Source organism: Trachypithecus francoisi, unplaced genomic scaffold, assembly GCF_009764315.1.
Source record: "Trachypithecus francoisi isolate TF-2019V2 unplaced genomic scaffold, Tfra_2.0 Lachesis_group11, whole genome shotgun sequence".
NCBI lineage: Eukaryota > Metazoa > Chordata > Mammalia > Primates > Cercopithecidae > Trachypithecus > Trachypithecus francoisi.
The window spans coordinates 57297445-57318401 of record NW_022681456.1 but is presented as its reverse complement, the minus strand read 5'-3'; the positions used below and the strand labels follow the sequence as shown (position 1 = coordinate 57318401).

The 20957-nt window shown below is 35.0% G+C and overlaps 1 protein-coding gene across 13 annotated transcripts in view; it reads right to left on the bottom strand.

Annotated features, from left to right (window-relative positions):
* The window catches only part of OSBPL8 (oxysterol binding protein like 8), a 231126-nt gene that overhangs the window by 64360 nt on the left and 145809 nt on the right, over positions 1 to 20957 (bottom strand). Inside the window, exon 1 of one of the 13 annotated variants that reach the window (XM_033221213.1) lies at positions 15518 to 16292. The exons of the other annotated variants lie outside the window; for them this stretch is intronic. Coding sequence (XP_033077104.1) covers positions 15518 to 15662 — 145 coding nt within the window. The 5' untranslated portion in view covers positions 15663 to 16292. Of the gene's footprint in view, positions 1 to 15517; positions 16293 to 20957 lie in introns of those variants that run through there. 13 annotated transcript variants of the gene reach the window in all.

Sequence of the window (20957 nt, the reverse complement as noted above, 5' to 3'; positions counted from 1 at the left end):
CCTTTGTAGGGACATGGATGAAGCTGGAAACCCTCATTCTCAGCAAACTATCTCAAGGACAAAAAACCAAACACTGCATGTTCTCACTCATAGGTGGGAACTGAACAATGAGAACACTCGGACACAGGAAGGGGAACATCACACACCGGGGCCTGTCATGGAGTGGGGGAAGGGGGAAACGGATAGCATTAGGAGATACACCTAATGTAAATGACAAGTTAATGGGTGCAGCACACCAACATGGCACATGTATACATATGTAACAAACCTGCACGTTGTGCACATGTACCCTAGAACTTAAAGTATAACAAATAAGAAAATAAACAAATAAATAGCATACAGAAGAAAAGAAAAAAAAAAGACCCATCAGTGTGCTGTATTCAGGAGACCCATCTCATGTGCAGAGACACACATAGGCACAAAATAAAGAGATAGAGGAAGACCTACCAAGCAAATGGAAAACAAAAAAAGGCAGGGGTTGCAATCCTAATCTCTGATATAGACTTCAAACCAACAAAGATCAGAAGAGACAAAGAAGGCCATTACATAATGGTAAAGGGATCAACTCAACAAGAAGAGCTAACTATCCTAAATATATATGCACCCAATACAGGAGCACCCAGATTCATAAAGCAAGTCCTTAGAGACTTACAAAGAGACTTAGACTCTCACACAATAATAATGGGAGACTTTAACACCCCATTGTCAACATTAGACAGATCAACGAGACAGAAAGCTAAAAAGGATATCAAGGAATTGAACTCAGCTCTGCACCAGGCAGACTTAATAGACATTTACAGAACTCTCCACCCCAAATCAACAGAATATACATTCTTCTCAGCACCACATCACACTTACTCCAAAACTGACCACATAGTTGGAAGTAAAGCACTCCTCAGCAAATGTAAAAGAACAGAAATTATAACAAACTCTCTCTCAGACCACAGTGCAATCAAACTTGAACTCAGGATTAAGAAACTCACTCAAAACCACTCAACTACATGGAAACTGAACAACCTGCTCCTGAATGACTACTGGGTACATAACAAAATGAAGGCAGAAATAAAGATGTTCTTTGAAACCAATGAGAACAAAGACACAACATACCAGAATCTCTGGGACACATTGAAAGCAGTGTGTAGAGGGAAATTTATAGCACTAAATGCCCACAAGAGAAAGCAGGAAAGATCTAAAATTGACACTCTAGCATCACAATTAAGAGAACTAAAGAAGCAAGAGCGAACACATTCAAAAGCTAGCAGAAGGCAAGAAATAACTAAGATCAGAGCAGAACTGAAGGAGAGAGAGACACAAAAAACCCTTCAAAAAAATCAATGAATCCAGGAGTTGCTTTTTTGAAAAGATCAACAAAATTGAAAGACCACTAGTAAGACTAATAAAGAAGAAAACAGAGAAGAATCAAATATATACAATAAAAAATGATAAAGGGGATATCACCACTGACCCCGCAGAAATACAAACTACCATCAGAGAATACTATAAACACCTCTACGCAAATAAACTAGAAAATCCAGAAGAAATGGATAAATTCCTGGACACATACACCCTCCCAAGACTAAACCAGGAAGAAGCTGAATCCCTGAATAGACCAATAACAGGCTCTGAAATTGAGGCAATAATTAATAGCCTACCAACCAAAAAAAGTCCAGGACCAGATGGATTCATAGCTGAATTCTACCAGATGTACAAGGAGGAGGTGGTACCACTCCTTCTGAAACTATTCCAATCAATAGAAAAAGAGGGAATCCTCCCTAACTCATTTTATGAGGCCAGCATCATCCTGATACCAAAGCCTGGCAAAGACACAGCAAAAAAAGAGAATTTTAGACCAATATCCCTGATGAACATCGATGCAAAAGTCCTCAATAAAATATTGACAAACCGAATCCAGGAGCACATGAAAACGCTTATCTACTATGATTAAGTGGGCTTCATCCCTGGGATGAAAGGCTGGTTCAACATTCGCAAATCAATAAACGTAATCCATCATATAAACAGAACCAAAGACAAAAACAACATGATTATCTCAATAGATGCAGAAAAGGCCTTTGACAAAGTTCAACAGCCCTTCATGCTAAAAACTCTCAAAAAATACGGTATTGATGGTACGTATCTCAAAATATAAGAGTTATTTAGGACAAACCCACAGTCAGTATCATACTGAATGGGCAAAAACTGGAAGCATTCCCTTTGAAAACTGGCACAAGACAGGGATGCCCTCTCTCACCACTCCTATTCAACATAGTGTTGGAAGTTCTGGCTAGAGCAATCAGGCAAGAGAAAGAAATAAAGGATATTCAATTAGGAAAAGAGGAAGTAAAATTGTCCCTGCTTGCAGATGACATGATTGAATATTTAGAAAACCCCATCGTCTCAGCCCAAAATCTCCTTAAGCTGATAAGCAACTTCAGCAAAGTTTCAGGATACAAAATCAATGTGCAAAAATCACAAGCATTCTTATACACCAATAACAGACACAGAGCCAAATCATGAATGAACTCCTGTTCACAACTGCTTCACAGAGAATAAAATACCTAGGAATCCAACTTAAAGGGATGTGAAGGACTTCTTCAAGGAGAACTACAAACCACTGCTCAACGAAATAGAAGAGGACACAAACAAATGGAAGAACATTCCATGCTCATGGATAGGAAGAATCAATATTGTGAAAATGGCCATACTGCCCAAGGTAATTTATAGATTCAATGCCATTCCCATCAAGCTACCAATGACTTCCTTCACAGAATTGGAAAAAACTACTTTAAAGTTCATATGGAACCAAAAAAGAGCCCACATTGCCAAGACAATCCTAAGCCAAAAGAACAAAACTGGAGGCATCACTCTACCTGACTTCAAACGATACTACAAGGCTACAGTAACCAAAACAGCATCGTACTGTTACCAAAACAGAGATAAAGACCAATGGAACAGAACAGAGCCCTCAGAAATACCACACATCTACAACCATCTGATCTTTGACAAACCTGACAAAAACAAGAAATGGGGAAAGGATTCCCTATTTAATAAATGGTGCTGAGAAAACTGGCTAGCCATATGTAGAAAGCTGAAACTGGATCCCTGCCTTACACCTTATACAAAAATTAATTCAAGATGGATTAAAGACTTAAATGTTAGACCTAAAACCATCAAAACTCTAGAAGAAAACCTAGGCAGTATCATTCAGGACATAGACATGGGCAAGGACTTCATGACTAAAACACCAAAAGCAATGGCAACAAAAGCCAAAATTGACAAATGGGATCTAATTAAAGTAAAGAGCTTCTGCACAGCAAAAGAAACTACCATCAGAGTGAACAGGCAACCTAAAAAATGGGAGAAAATTTTTGCAATCTACTCATCTGACAAAGGGCTAATATCCATCCAGAATCTACAAAGAACTCAAACAAATTTATAAGAAAAAAAACAAACAACCCCATCAAAAAGTGGGCAAAGGATATGAACAGACACTTCTCAAAACAAGACATTTGTGCAGGCAACAGACACATGAAAAAATGCTCATCATCACTGGCCATCAGAGAAAGGCAAATCAAAACCACAATGAGATACCATCTCACACCAGTCAGAATGGCAATCATTAAAAAGTCATGAAACAACAGGTGCTGGAGAGGATGTGGAGAAATAGGAACACTTTTACACTGTTGGTGGGACTGTAAACTAGTTCAACCATTGTGGAAGACAGTGTGGTGATTCCTCAAGGATCTAGAACTAGAAATACCATTTGACCCAGCCATCCCATTACTGGGTATATACCCAAAGGATTATAAATCATGCTGCTATAAAGACACATGCACATGTATGTTTATTGTGGCACTGTTCACAATAGCAAAGACTTAAAATCAACCCAAATGTCCATCACTGACAGACTGGATTAAGAAAATGTGGCACATATACACCATGGAATACTATGCAGCCATAAAAAGGATGAGTTCATGTCCTTTGCAGCAACATCGATGCAGGTGGAAATCCTCATTCTCAGCAAACTATCTCAAGGACAAAAAAACAAACACCACATGTTCTCACTCATAGGTGGGAACTGAACAATGAGAACACTCGGACACAGAAGGGGAACATCACACACCAGGGCCTGTCATGGAGTTGGGGGAGGGGGAACGGATAGCATTACGAGATATACCTGTTGTAAATGACAAGTTAATGGGTGCAGCACACCAACATGGCACATGTGTACATATGTAACAAACCTGCACGTTGTGCACATGTACCCTAGAACTTAAAGCATTAAAAAAAAAAGGTACAACTGTATTGAGACTTGTGTGGTAGGCATAAAAGGAGCAGTACACATTTTAATTTTAATAAGGTTTTTCTATTTTTGAGGACAAGTACTATTAACTCTTTCCTATAATTATTTGGTCAGAGTCCAATAAAAGCCTATGTTAAAAAAATAGGTACATTCATAAAGCAGCATTTTTTAAAAAGTCAAGTAGTACCAGTGCCTAAAGTATTTTAAAATCACTTCTAGCACATCAAGGATAAGACCATTGATTCTGTATTTGGTTTATTAATACAACAGCTAAAAAAATCTGTTCCATTTTCTTAATCCAGACATTTTATTGAAAATTTTGTATGATATAAAAAAGGGATCTTTTTTCCCTCTCTGGTAAGAAAAAAGATCACTCAATGCCAATACTAAAAATAAAATGTAAAAAAAATGAAACTTTCATGAATGCAACATGGAATATTAAATGAAATTAGTTAGTGATTTGGGGTAGTAAATTCTCTTCCAACTATCTTCCCCACTCCTACAATGAGACAGAAACCTACATCCCTATTAGAATGGCTAAAATTAAAAGGACTAACACTATCCAGGTACAGGTGAAAACATGGAGCAGCTGAAACTGTTTACTACTGGTGAGAACACAAAGTGGCCTAACAACTTTGAAAAACTATTTGACAGTATCTATTAAAGTTAAATGTACACCCATTCTAACACACAGGAATTCTAGTCCTAGATATACCCAACAGAAATGAGTGTGTACATCCATCAAAAGAGAGGCACAAGAATGTTCATAGAAGCTTTATTCATAATAGCCAAAATCTGGAAACACTTCAAATGGCTATTAAGAGTAAAATTAATGAATGCATTATAGTATGGTTACACAACGGAAAATTAGACAGCAACAAAAAAGAACAACAAATATTGAGTGAAAGAAGCCAACTCTACCCATTTAAAAAAAGTACATACCAAATGATTCTATTTACAAACAATCTATGGCATTAAAAGTTTGGAACAGTAGTTTACCTTTTTGGAGGAAATACTGACTCGGAGGAGTGTGAGACAGCCTTCTGCTATGGGAAGTAATTACACGTGTCTATATGCAACTAAAAATTCAAAAGCTGCACACTTAATTACATGTAAGTTATATCTCAATAAAAATAATTTTAAAACACACCTGTTCCCTATTCTTCCAGTTTATTGGGTTTCCTCTTGCTTTGACATCCTATCCCACCTAGTCTATATGCCTTTAACTTTAACTTGTTCCATATCTGGCTAATTCTGATTCATTTATCAGCAATAATGATATTTATAATAACTAACACAAAAATATTTTAAAAAGCAATAATAAAGCAACCAATACCTATTTGTGAGAACTCAAGTGCGTGTAACACACTATGCTACAGGTTTCATTTTTTTCTAAACCTTAAAACAATGCCACACACAGAAAAAATTAACCATATTTACAGTTGAAAAAACTAAAGCTCACAGAAATTAAGCTGACCAACATCAACAAGCGAGTATGAGAGCTGATTTAAACTTAGGTCTACATTTAAAACTCATGCTGTTTCTACAATGCCATGGTGCCTCTCAAGACACAAGGCCACCCCTTCAGAGAGGTCTTGTTTTGACTTTGCAGGCATAGTTAGCTGCTCCTTTCTATGACACAAACAGCACTTCACACTACTTGTACTAAAGTATTTACTGCAGTGTACTCCAATTATCTTGATGCTCATGTTGACCGTGAGTTCCTGAAAAGGGTCTAATTCTTGTATATTCTCTGAAACTTAAAAATTTCATAAATTAATCAAAAATTTAATAGAAAGAACTCCATTTTTACTTCTAAAGGTTTTTAGAAAATGTGAAATATAGCACATCTTTAGAAAAATCCCTAAAACATAAATGTATAACTTAACAAACACAAAGCTTAACCATCACCCAAATCAAGAAATAGAGAATTGCTAACATTTCATAAGATTCCTCCTCCATGCAACTCTTAATCACAATCTACCCTTTCTCCTCAAAAGTAACTTGACTTGCGCAATAATTATTTACTAGCATGTCACAGCAGCTACTTCATTCATTTTCACTGCTGATTAGAATCCTACCACATGACTATACCACTATTTATCCATTCCACCATTATCAGACACTGGATTGTTCCTAATTTTCCCCTGATGAAAAATAGTGCTATGAATATTCTTGGAAATGTATTGTTGTAGACACCCCTAAGTTTCTCTAAGGTTTAAATCTAGGAGGAGGAATCCTGGGTCCCAGAGCATGTGTAACTGAAACTTTATACCAAACTATGCAAAAATTTTCTTTTCTCCATAACCATAGTAACTTCAGTATTGAAAAATTTTTAATATTTTTTTGCCAGTCTGGTGGATGCACAATAGTTTGTCAGTGAAGTTTTAGTCTGCGTGTCCCTGATTACTAATGGTGCTGAGAACTTTCTCATATTAATTGGCTAATTTCCTTTGTGAAGAATGTCTTCAGATCTTTTGTACATTTAAAAAAAAAAGTCTATCTTTTCTTATTATATAAGAATTATTGATATAGTCTAGATACTAGTACTTCACCAAATGTATTTGTTGCCAACATCTCCTTATTCTGTGGCTTTTTATAGGCTATATGGTTTCCTTTGGTGAAGAGCTTTTAATTTTCATGTACTCAAATTTAGCAATCTCTTCCTTTAAAGGTCAGTGCTTTTGGGTCTTAAGAAATTCTTCCCTAAACCTGCAGTCATAAAAATTTTTTCCAATAATGTAGTTTTACTTTTTGCATCTACATCTACAATACATCTGGAATTGACATTTGAGTACAGTGTGATATGCAGGTGCAATTTCACTTTCTTTGCATTTAGACACCAACTGACCTGCCACTGTTTATTGAAAAGAACTTCCTTTATTAATATGTGTCAAATGTTCATATATGTGTAGGTTTGTTTCTGTGCACCCTGTTCTATTCATCTAGCACTTAAAGTACAATATTGCCTAGAAATGGTGAATGCAGGCATTCTTGCTTGTCTTGTTTCTAATCTTAAAACTGTCAATATTTAACCATTAAGTATAATGTTTAATGTAGATTTTTGGTATATTTTTATATATGTATTTTTATATATTTAGATATAGATATTAATATTGGTACATACATTAATATAGATATTTAAGGAACAGGGTTTATTTTTCTGTTTTTTTTGTTTGTTTTGAGACAGGGTCTTCTCTGTTGCCTAGGCTGGAGTGCAGTGGTGTGATCTCAGCTCACTGCAGCCTCAATCTCCCGTAACAGGCAATCCTTCAACCTCAGCCTCCTGAGTAGCGGAGACGAGACACATGTTACTAGGCCTTTTTTTTATCTTTTATTTTTTCTGTAGAGATGAGGTCTCACCATGTTGCCCGGGCTGGTCTTGAAATCCTGGGCTCAAGCAATCCTCCCACCTCAGCCTCCCAAAGTGCTGGAATTACAGATATGAGCCACCATATCCAGCTGGAACAGGTACTGATACAGATATTTGAGGAAGTTCACTCCCTCTAGTTTTCTAAGAGTTACCAAAACGAAATTAGGATTTCATCAAAACTTTTCTCACATCTGTTAAGATAACCATATTATTTTTTCTGCTTTTAATCTGTTAGTATAGTGAACCACATTTATTTCTAATGTTAAGTCAATCCTGCTTCCTTAGATTTTCATCCAACTTAGTCATAATGCATTGTTCTCTTTATAAAAAGATATTGTTACTACCATTAAGAAGTTTTGTAATCCATATTCATTACTGATTGGAAAAATTTCAGAACAATCTCTTTCAGTTGAATTTCATGTCAAAGTTATACTATTACTATAGTGTTCTTCCCACTCTGCCCTTCCATCCTCTGAAAGCAGTTGTGCAAGACTGGAATTATTCCTTCATTTAATGTTTGGCAGAACTTGTTATGTAATTGAATTTGGCGCTTTCACGTTTAATTTCTGTTTTTCTTTTCTTTTTTTTTTTTTTGAGAAGGAGCTTCGCTCTGTCGCCCAGGCTGCTGGAGTGCAGTGGCACAATCTCGGCTCGCTGCAACCTCTGTCTCCCGGGTTCAAGCGATTCTCCTGCCTCAGTCTCCCAAGTAGCTGGGATTACAGGTGCATGCCACCACGCCTGGCTAATTTTTGTATTTTTAGTAAAGACGGGGTTTCATCATGTTGGCCAGGCTGGTCTCGAACTCCTGACCTCAAGTGATCCACCTGCCTTGGCCTCCCAAAGTCCTGGGATTACTGGCATGAGCCACCGCACCCAGCCTCTGATTTAATTTCTTAATGGTTATTAGGACTATTCAGGTATTCCGTTTCTTTTAAAAACAATTTTAGTAAACTATATTTACTAAGAATTTATTTCATTTGAACTTTTGAGTACATCTCAGCATACAAAAGTTCACAATATTCTCTTACATGTTTAATACATGCTCCATCTATTGTTGTATATCTTTTTTATCTTTGATACTGGCTAACTGTATCAGAGTTACACTTTTAAAAAAAATACCTTTTGTCTGTTGATTTGCAGTGACACTCTTTTTCATAATCAGTCGTACCACAGGTTTGTCTACTAGTCTTTTTCCAAGAATTTTAGGCTTTATTTAAACTCTCCAGTGTGTGTATTTTCTGTTCCATTAATTCTTACTCTTGCCTTTATTACAGTCTTTTTTTCATTTTGGAGATTTATTTTGCTCTTATTTTTTGAACTTAAGATACTTAGCTTATTAATTTTTATTCTCCTTTCTGTTTCTAAAATATGCACTTAAGGCTAAACATTTCCCCCTAATCACTATTTTAAAGCTATATTCCACAAATTTCTATATGTGATGCTTTCATAATTGTTCAGGTCAGTTATTTTTTCAATTCCTATTTTGATTTCTTCTTTGATCCATGAGGCATTTAGAAATATATTTCTGAATTTTAAACATAACAGAATTTTTATTGAAATTTTTGTTATAGATTTCTAACATAAAAATAAGGTCAGATAATATGTTCTGAATACTTTTAATAATTTAAAATGTGTTGAAACTTACTTTATGGCACAGCATATGAGCAATTTTTATAAATATACCATATGTATTAGATAAGAAGGTATACTCTACAGTCGTTGGGTTTAAAGTTCTATATTTGTCCATTAACACAAATTTGTTAGTAGAGAAGTTCTATTTGATATGTATTTACTGATTTTTGTCCTTTTCTCCCTCAATTACAAAGAGAAGAATAGAAGTACAGATCTAGTTTCCATGTTGTTTTCTATAAAATTTCCTCATATATTTTGAGGGCATATAATGTACTCATGCTTTTTGCCTCAAAATTTATTCTGTCTGGTATCAATAGATACAGGAACTTTCTTTTCAGTAGTGTTTGCAGCACTTTTTATCCCCAGTCCTTCCCTACCCCAACTTTTCTTTATTCTTTTATATATAGATATGTCACTTGTAACAGCACAGTACTGCATTTTTTAATACTAATCTTTAGATCATTGGTACTCAATATAATTGCTGACTTATCTTGATTTATATTTATCTTATTTTGGACTTTCTATTAGTTCCTTCCATACTCTATTGTCCTCTACTATCTTGTCTTCTATTTATATAAACTAGTCAAGATTAAAAAACATAAGTTAATCATTCTGTTTAGTGGTTTCACTCAGAGATTAAAATATGTATACTTAACTTTTCAAAGTTTAAAGTTAATTATTAATTTACCCTCCTTCTGGGAAATACAAAGGCCTTGGAAGAACTTAAATTTTCTTCCCTTCTGGCTTATATACAATAACTGTCATATACTGCAAATCTCTTTCTTTTTAACTCCAAAAGACATCACTTGTATTGGATTTAGAATTATTAAATTTGCCCACATAGTCCTTGCTATTTGTTTATCCTTACAACTTCAGACTTTCCATCTGAAATCACTCTCCTTTTGCCTAAAGTATACCTGTAGCTTCTACTGTTTCAGTAAAGAAGTCAAACAGGTGTGAGTTTAACTGTTGTTACTCTTGTGAAGGAAATCTGGGTGTTTTCACCCTCTTTGATGGTCTGTAGTTTCACTATGATGTGTTTAGGTGTAAGTTTCTTTTTAATTTGTTTTCTTGAGAATTTGTGGACTAGTATCTTTGATCAGTTCAATTAAAGGCATTATACTTAAAGATTGTTTTTGTCCTATTTTCTCTACTTCTTTTATTTATGACCAAAAACAGACAGCTTTTTTCCTTTTATTCTGCATGTCTCAACTTCTTTTTTTTTCCATCTTTTCCTTCCCTGCTGTATCCTGAATAATTCTTCTGACTTACCTTTCTCTTCACTAATTCTATCTTCATCTGTATGTCCAATCCGCTACTAGTATGTATACTGAGTTTTTAATTTTGGTTATGTGTAAATTCATTTCTAAAATTTATATCCTAATATTTCACAAATCTACAGGCTATTTTAAATAATTCCATTTTGAAAGTCTGCATTTATGCTTTTAAAAACAGTAAACCGAGCTTTAAAAACATTAGTCTATATCTGACTACTCTAATATCCAAGAAGCCTTACAGGCCTCTTTCTACTGTCTGTTGTTTCAGTTATTTCCCATTCATGTCATATTTTCTTATATATCTGGCCATCTTTGACTTGTGTACTAATTGCTGACTTTGAAAAAAATATTTGTAATAATAATTAGAGACCTGGAATGAAAAAGCCCGTCTCCAGAAAATTATACGATTTTCAGTACTTTTTTTTTGAGACGGAGTTTCATTCTTGTTGCCCAGGCTGGAGTGCAATGGCACAATCTCAGCTCACCACAACCTCTGCCTCCCGGGTTCAAGCAATTCTCCTGCCTCAGCGTCCCGAGTAGCTGAGATTACAGGCTTATGCCACCATGTCCGGCTAATTTTGTATTTTTAGTAGAGACGGGGTTTCTCCATGTTGGTCAGACTGGTCTCAAACTCCCAACCTCAGGTGATCTGCCCACCTTGGCCTCCCAAAATGCTGGGATTACAGGCGTGAGCCACCGTGCCAGGCCGATTTTCACTGCTTTCTTAACAGCCTTTCTCCAAAATATTCTGTCTCTTGTTTTAACTTACATAAAGTAATAAGAGTATCTATGGGATATTTTATTGAAGCCAAATTCCTTCCAAATGGTCATTAAGTAGCTAAGTGAGGATTGGTAACCAGGTAGTCTTACTCCATTTTCACTCTGCAACATACACTCAGGCTGACTTCCACATTTTCTGAGGTTATAGAACCTATAACAATAGCACATATAGAGGTCAGGCGAGGTGGCTCACACCTGTAATCTCAACACTTCAGGAGGTTGAAGTGGGCAGATCACTTGAGGTCAGGAGTTCGAGACCAGTCTGGCCAACATGGTGAAACCCCGTCTCTACTAAAAATACAAAAATTAGCTGGGTGTGGTAGCACACGCCTGTAATCCCAGCTACTTGGGAGGCTGAGGTGAGAGGATCACTTGAACCCAGGAAGCGGAGGTTGCGGCGAGCCAAGATTGCGCCACTGTGCTCCAGCCTGGGCAACAGACAAAACAAAAACAAACAAAAAAGCAGATACTGAGAATGATGACTATTTAGACTGACAGATGGCCATCCTTTCAACCAACTAAGAAATAATAATGAATTCACCTCTTATAAATATAAATATTAGGCTGAACATGATGGCTCATGCCTATAATCCCAGAACTTTGGGAGGCCTGGGAGGCCAAGGCAAGTAGATCACTTGAGGCCAGGAATTTGAGACCAGCCTGGCTAACATGGTGAAACCCTGTCTCTACTAAAAATACAAAAATTAGTTGGGTGTGGTGATACATGCCTGTAGTCTCAGCTAGTTGGGAGGTGGAAGCAGGTGAACCCCTTGAACCCAGGAGGCGGAGGTTGCAACGCGCCAAGATCGCACTGCTGCACTCCAGCCTGGGAGACAGAGCGAGACTCCATCTCAAAACAAAAACAAAGCACAAGTATATATATATGTATATGTGTGTGTGTGTGTGTGTGTGTGTGTGTGTGTGTAAAAAATACAGGTATTTATAGTATACCTATCTGTTACATAACACATTGCATTTAGGGATAAAAACATGAAAAGATATTGTTCCCTATCATTCCTTTCTTTTAAAAAGGCTATTGTCTAGAGAGAAGCCAGGTATTCAAACAAAAATTATAATACAGTAAAATAACTGTGTATAATGAAGGCAGAGGGATACTTGAGAATAAGCTATGAGGTCAGACTATCTGTCAAGCCTGGCACCACCATTTACTAGCTGTATAACACTGGGCACGATACTTAACTTCCAATGATTCAGTTTCTCTAATGGGGAAAGGCATGAAAGTGATAAAGTACTTAAGACTGAAGCAAAAGAGTGCTATAATATTCTCTTCATATGAAAAGAAAAAAACATACTAATGCATTTCAGAAATGCTTTTAGCCATCAGAGCAAATAAAAAAGAATTTCCTAAAGCTCAACCCCAAAAGAAAAACTAATGACATTCAAACCTGGTTGAAAAAAGTCTGTCATATCTTTCTTCCAATCTTTTCATTTTGGAAGTAGTCACAGTCTCACAATAATTCGAGTGAATATAATAACTCTTCCATCAAGTAATTATATAACCATGGTAAGTTCCTTAAATTCCAGGGACTTCAGTTTCCCATCTACAGTAAATTTTACATTAGATGATCTCTCGTGTAAGTACATAGGTTTACTTTCTCCTGCTAATGCAATGGAATATTATCCCTGAATAAATTAGCGTTCTGCCCTTAACCTCTAATTTGTCCACAAAATGCAAGTACTATCATCACTGATAAGGTGTTATCTTTTTGATATACCTGGTTCATTAATGTTGTGATATAATAAAGCAAATTTTATGTTGCTTCAGTCATTAAAATGAAATTATATACACAAATCTACAAATAAAGATTTTATAAGTATCTACAAAACAAATACAGAATTGCTACATCAACTATATTGAATACAGCCAAGAGCCAAGAAAAAAATCTGAGAAGTCAAAATACACAGAACGACTATGCCCTAAAATGTACAATCTATAGATGTCTATAGATGCTTTCTTTGCTCAAAGTTTATTTACTCCAATTTGTAGGTACTGTTGTAGAGATTAGTAAAATGAGCATTATCTAGAAGTAACAGCTGAGATCAACAGATAGATAATCAGATATGAACTAAATAAACACATTGCATCATGGCATCACTATGGGTACGGGGCAGGGGTGTCACATCCATGTTATAGCTAATCATAAAGAAAAAGGCTATGCTGACATATTTATTAAGGCAGAAGTGACTAAAAGAAAAAAGTTTTTTTCAGGAAAATTAAAAATAAAAAAGGGTTATGCTCAAAGCAGTAAGAAAAAGTTATCTTTAAATATCACTAATGAAGACAAGTCTTTCTCCAATTTCGTCAGATAAAAGCAAATGCATGTAAAATAATTTTTTCAATACAACAATGAAGTATATATTAGGAGATATTAGATGTACTTTTTACTTTTACCTTAAGTACACAACAAAAAGCCACTTCTTTGAAGCACTTAATTTCATTCTACTTCTTAGTTGATAAAAGCAGATATTTTACAGAGCTTTTTATCACAGCTGGTTGTATTAAGGAGATGATGGAATCATTTCCATGAATGATTTTCTCTATTTCAAGAATTAGAAAACAAAGCAAACCATTTACTTTTCTATAAAAACAAATCCATCCAAGATGGCTTTTAATATTTCTTTGACAAGATAAACTGACAATTTTGCCTTTAACTGCCTAATTAAATAAGTACCAAACTTAAAAGCTAAGTTTTCTATTGTTTATCAAGGTCACATGATTATTCTGTAAAGCTAAGTAGACTTGTGGCATGAAGGTCAGCAAACTATATTAGCAAGCTTGTCGGCTTAAAAAATGCAAACAAAGAGACAGAAACAAATACAGAAATGAAACTCATTTTAAAACAAAAAATATTTAACATTAAAAAAATCTCAGTATTTTGTATTTGCAAAGCCACTTCTGAATGAAAAACGACTAAATTTACACCATTTAAAAGAAAGACACATGAGAGTAACCATGCTACACTAAGAAGACTTAATATGGATTATGAGTGCTATTTAAAGCTTATGCTACTTAGGGAGAGTTGAGGACTATGGTTTCTAATTCTTTTGTGAAACACTCTTAGAAAAGAATGAAATCAGTCAATTTATAATAATTTATTTAACTGCCCAGGTGAACACTTTCTATGAGGCATTTCACTATCTCAAAAGAACATATATACCATTTATCAACACGAATATTCAAAAAGCCAAGAAGAAAGGTTATTGTGAAAATAGGGAATTTAATTCAACAAAATCTAAGTGTCAGAAAAAATATGTAAATTCAAGTATCAGTTTCAGTCAATATTCCTTTGCCATCATTATTAAATAATACTTTTATTTGAAAAGAATATATAACCTTAAAAGAGTAGACATAGTTATATAGTGTTTAAAAATCTGAAAGGAAAACAAAAGATTATTTAAACATATTCAAATATTTGCTACAATTTCAAATAATAAAATATCAATTTATGTCTACATCTCATTGACCGATTGTTTAATGCCTAAATCATAGCTGTCAAATGCCTAATTTAATAAATATAACTCTAAAAATATCATATTTTCATGACAAAAAATTAATCACAAACAAATACATCTAACAACAAGAAGAAACTAAGGTATTTCAAAAACTATACTTGAGTAGAAAGCTTCACTTTAGTCACAATTTGAGATAAATTTAGGAATTTAAGATAAAAACATTAAGATAATAAAGTGGTGAAATTAAAGCTTACATTAAACATCAATTTTAATACAGCTACCATTCTGCAAAAAATGAACAAATATCAATATTAATATCTGGGTTTCATTTGGTAAACCCTCAGAGAAATGTGTTTGTTTATATAATTTTGTGTTTATCTCAAGTCTAGAAGGGCTTTAATTTTATCAAAGGGTCATAATATTTCTATAATTAAAGCAAAAATTTATGCCGTAAGCACTCAAGATTCCCACTTTACTGAATCATTACTTCTCAAGTTTTAGCTGAAGAGACTCTAAGAGAAAATATGGAAAAGTCAAGCTGTTTAGCAGCAGTTACTGAAACCTAAGCTTTCACTACAGAATTGTTTTGTTCAAATGAAAGCAGCTTTAAAATGTTAAAATGCCTGGTTTATTTTAATTAAGTCTGCAAGAAATTAGGAATGCAAGATTAAACACACAAACCTGGCAATGAAGGAGAAAGTTCATTGTATCCTCCAAATGAAGCATTCCGAACAAGCTTTCGGCCATCAATCCGTGGAGGAAATAAAACAGGCGAAACCCCAGTACATGAAGAAAATCTACGTTGTTGTGAGCTCTCTTCTTTCATAGCTCGGAAGGTCTATTTAATGTATATGCTCACCCAGAGGCTAATCAGACCAATATGGCAAAGACAGGCTTTTCTCTCACATCCAACTGTAGCAAAACCCACCACCACAAACAAAGAACACACACATTTAACAGCAAAGGAGAAGGACCAAAGACTGTCAAATCAGCAGTCAACAGATAGAGAAAGCCTGACAGAAAAAGCATTAAACCATGCTGCTAATTTTTAAAAAATGAACTGATAAACACTAAAGGCTACTCTACTAATGTTTTACCTTTTTATCAAGCCACCCTGCACTGAATTGCTGCTTTAGGAAAACAAAGCAAGATCAATACTTAGCAATTCAAGATGAAGTAACAAAGTCATTTTCTCTTCTTAAAAATGCAATCCTTTTATCACATCCATTATGTTTTTGTAGAATCTGGACACACTTCCCACCTCTTCTGACTCCTTCCTTCCCAGCTTTTACTTACTTCAAAGATGGATATAAACGTAATGCTTTTTATCTTCCCTGAAGCTTCTAGATTTATATCTAATCTACAGCTTGCCTCAGCCATGATTAAAAATTCATAAAGAAAGATACTCTTTCAAGCACAATGTTGATGGATTCCAACAGTTAAAGCAGAGAATAAACATTTAAGTTTTGCCTCCAGCAGGGATATGAGTCATTAAGACAGTGGTAGCGCAAACCAATCAACAGAGGAGATTAAAATGACACCATAATGCTGTATGCTCTAACATGTTCCTTGAAACAAATACGAGCTGCTACTGTTCCTCTTAATTATATTTAAACTGTTCAAAATATACAATCTATCAATGAGTCTTTCCCGCTTATAATTTTTTTTTAAAAGTAACTTTATTATCACAGTGACAAATGTACTATGTTTAAAACTAAGTGACTAGTATTGACATCATGTCATTAAATCTAACAGGTACTTTGCTATCCTTATAATGATACCATCTCTTTATACCTAATCTTTAAAATTCCAAAGAATTCTCTCCCAATTATACTAAAATCCATATACCTTACTCTACCTTAATTCAAATTTAAAAGCTCTAATCAGTTGCTCTCTCTATATGCTGTAGATTGATTTTTTTGGTTATAATTATTTCTTGCAATCTGAAAATACACCCACTCAGCTGGACAACAACCAACTGGGTTAAAATTTACTTCGTGGTTCATTTTCATAGGTATCTTACCACGAGATCTCAGTTTCCTTCCTTACTATGCATATACTTCAAGGCTGGTTCTCTATTCATACACAAGATCTCATATAATCTAAGACTTTGTCCTTACCAGAAAGGACACACACAAAAAAACAAAACTCAATTTCTTTCTTTCTTTTTTTTCTTTTTTGAGACGGAGTCTCACTGTTGCCCAGGCTAGAGTGCAGTGGCACAATCCCAGCTCACTGCCACCTCTACCTCCCGGGTTCAAGTGATTCTCCTGCCTTAGCCTCCCAAGTAGCTGGAACTACAGGCGTCTGCCACCATGCCTGGCTAATTTTTGTATTTTTAGTAGAGATGGGGTTTCGCCATGTTGGGCAGACTGGTCTCACACTCCTGACCCAGGTGATCTGTCCACCTTGGTGTCCCAAAGTGCTAGGACTGTAGGTGTGAGCCACCGCACCAGGCAAAACTCAGTTTCTTGCATATGACATATTCTTTCTTGGGCAAAGGCATTTCGAAATCAATTAGTGGAGAATAAGTTTACCACTAATACCCATAACTGCAGCAAGTTTGTGGGTTTTAGGGGTTGGTTTGGTTATTATTTTTTGCTTTTCTCCATATCATAAAATGTACATTATCATTAACTGTAGACAACAAATAATTATAATTCATGCAATGCTGCTTGCCTTTAAAAGCATAAAGAACGTCACAAACAGCATTATACTAGTATAACAGTTAAGCAGGATTTGAAATTAAACTGCATTCAAATCTCTGTTTTATCTTTCCTAGAAATACTTAAACAGTTAACTTAATTTCTCTGGGTCTTTGTTTTCTCACCTATAAAATGCTAATAGTAGTATTGATATTATAGGATTGTTACGAGGATTAAACGAGATGATACATATAAACTCTTAAAAGAGTCTAGGTTAAAATGGCAAAATGAAGATACTGAACAAATGTGTTCCCTCCTAAAACTCAAGTAAAATCAAGAAAAGGGGTATTTTTAAAAAAATAAACAAATATGTATATATATCCCAAAAGTATGTATTCAGGAGAGGATATATTAACAACATAAATTTGGCACTGCAAAGCTTGAGATGAACAAGTAGTCACGGTCTTGCAGATCCAAGAAAGCCAAATCACAACCAGCAGGTAGTAAAAACTGAGAGTCAACCCTATTTACACCAAAGAACCCTTCTGCACATAATTCACAGCACCAAGCTCCTCTGGATCATGAATCAGATAGGCTATTGATGTCAACAACAATACTGGAAGCAGGCCAAAAATATAACCAGTATCTTCAAAATATGAAAGAAAACTAGTTTCAATTTAGAATTCCATACCTAGCCAAATTATCAATTACGTATTAAGAGTAAAATAAAGATATCTTTAGACATGCAAGGTCTCAAAATTTTAATTTCTATGTACTTCTTAAAATAATTTACTACAGCAGACCCTTTTCAGCTGGGGTTCTGCAATACAATTAAGCCTAATGTACTAAGGCATCCATTGTTCAAGACGAATTAAATTTATCTCCCATGCATCTATAATGTTTCCAACCATGCACTATATCTTTGGGAAAACAGAGAAAATACTCCTATAGGATTTACTTCTGTCATGAGACCCCAGTTAAGAAAGGCTGTACTAGAAGATAAAACTGTACCAAAACATGATAAATCAAGAATGCATGGGGTATAGAAACAGGACATTCAATATAAAAAAGGTGTCATTACCAAAAAGTCCCCCTGCCACTGCACCTTTTTTTTTTTTACATTTTATTATTTTTTTCCCATAGGCAGTATTTTATTTATTTATTTATTTATTATTATACTTTATGTTCTAGGGTACATGTGCACAACGTGCAGGTTTGTTACATATGTAACACCAATGTGCCACATTGGTGTGCTGCACCCATTTAACTCGTCATTTACATTAGGTATATCTCCTAATGCTATCCCTTCCCACTCCCCCTACCTCACAACAGGCCCCGGTGTATGATGTTCCCCTTCCTGCGTCCAAGTGTTCTCATTGTTCAATTCCTACCTATGAGTGAGAACATGCATGCACCATCTTTTTTGACACATGGGCAAACTGCTTGGGTGAGCTTTGCCCAAGTTCTTTGTTGACACTGGCTTGTGTGTCTGACTGTATGCTGATAAAACTTCTTTTCTTCCAAGCTGATGTTTGGATCAGTTGAGAATACTTCCAAAACAAGGAAGCATTCTACTTTTTACTTATTCCTGGTAGAACATGGTGAGCTAAAAAGCAGAATATACTTCTCCTAGTCATATTCCTGCCAGGTGTCCAGTAACTAAACCACAAGCAATAATGAATCCTGTATTTCCCAAGACCCACTAATTATCTTGTCAAATGCTTTCTTCAGACGACTTTTGTTAAACTCTCAAATAAATCATTAACAAACTATGGCTCAGAGACTCTTGCTCAGTTTATCTTCCAGCAATGTTGCCCTTTCCTTACCCAACCAGGTTTGGGCTTGCTACTGTTAAATAAGCAGGAGGCCAATGGCCTGAGGCTGTCTCTGTACTTTTAGTTCCCAATAATGAACTACAAGCTAACTTTGGTATGTAAATGAACAGCAACCTAACTTAGGAATCTAATATTTGTAACAAATACGCAGATCTTTGCCAATCACAAGCAGGTGAGCTTCAAACAATCACAGGCAACAAACTAATCAGACCACGTTCAAATAAGGCAGAAGCCCCGCTGTAGCCAATCAAGCTACTTCTGTATTTCTGGGTTCTGTCTATAAATATTCACTGCTTATGTTTCAGAGTGGTGCTCTCTGGACCTCTTCTGGTTTTGAGTGTTGCACAATCCATGAATCGTTCTCACTCAAACTCTGTTAAATTTAATTTGTCTAAAGTTTTTCTTCAAACACACTCTAAATAGTGTTTAAAGAAATAACCATAAATTGTCTAGATATGCACACATGATGGTAACATTACTAGAAAAAAAGAAAAGGCACACAAAAGTGAGGATTCTGGTTACCAGGAGCATGCAGAGGGCATATAAAGCGGAAGAGATAAGGATCAGGAGCTATATGTAAGATCTCTTCTAAATCTGGGATGCTGGGTATATAAGTATTGGTTTTATTATTATTATTTAACTGTAAATGCATTTTGTATACTCTTCAGACTGCATGAAACATTTCACAGTACATATACATGTAAATGTCTTTTTCTTAAAACAAACTTCTCAGATTGTTGCCGGATACATAGAAAACATTTCAATGTAAGCTATTATTATGTCCAGGATATTAATTCAACAGTTCAGAAAAGGCAGATAAGAAAAACAAAATATTACTAAATACAATAATAGCAGGATTTATTTTCCCTTCCCTGATAGCCACCTGTTACCACTTTATCCTTCCTTCTACTCTTTGAGTAATCCTAACTCAAACCAGTCATCTGTACTCCTTCTCCCACAAGATGTAATCACTGGCGTTTAATTATTTAGAAATTCAAGTAAGAGTGCCATCTTTCTTACCTCATCTGAACGGTGGTAAAATAAATGTGGTTTAGCCAAAGATGTACCATAGTTACACCAACTTCATAAAGCTTCCATTAACATTCTTCATGTTAAAGGTTTTACAATATTTGGTAAGCTCAAAATACCTGGGAAACTACTTGGCAAACTAAAAAAGTATTATTTCAAGAGAAGCAGTGGAAACAACATTATATGATAGCATATTTCTGGATCCTAAATCTGTTCAATTATTCTCTACAACCTACCTTGCCTATACATCACAGACTCATGAGGATGAAATTATATATATGTATGCTCACACATATGTGTGTATGTGTATTGTTTTGATCAATTTGATCATTTATGTCACATAAATGTAAAGTAGTAATAAAATAGTTATATTTCAAATCTATAATTCAAAGAAAACCATTATATTACAATAATCTCAAGACAGGATGTAATTGCTATAGACTAATTTCACAAGGGAAACACAAATACTCTTTTCTTCAATAATTTAAAAAAAAAACTACTAAAAATTTTAAAGGCAATTGTTCATTCAAAACCAAAATCTAGATTACTCTAAAAAGCTAAAGATGTATTTTTAAAACATTATATATACTTTTGTGATTTCAATTTAATTTC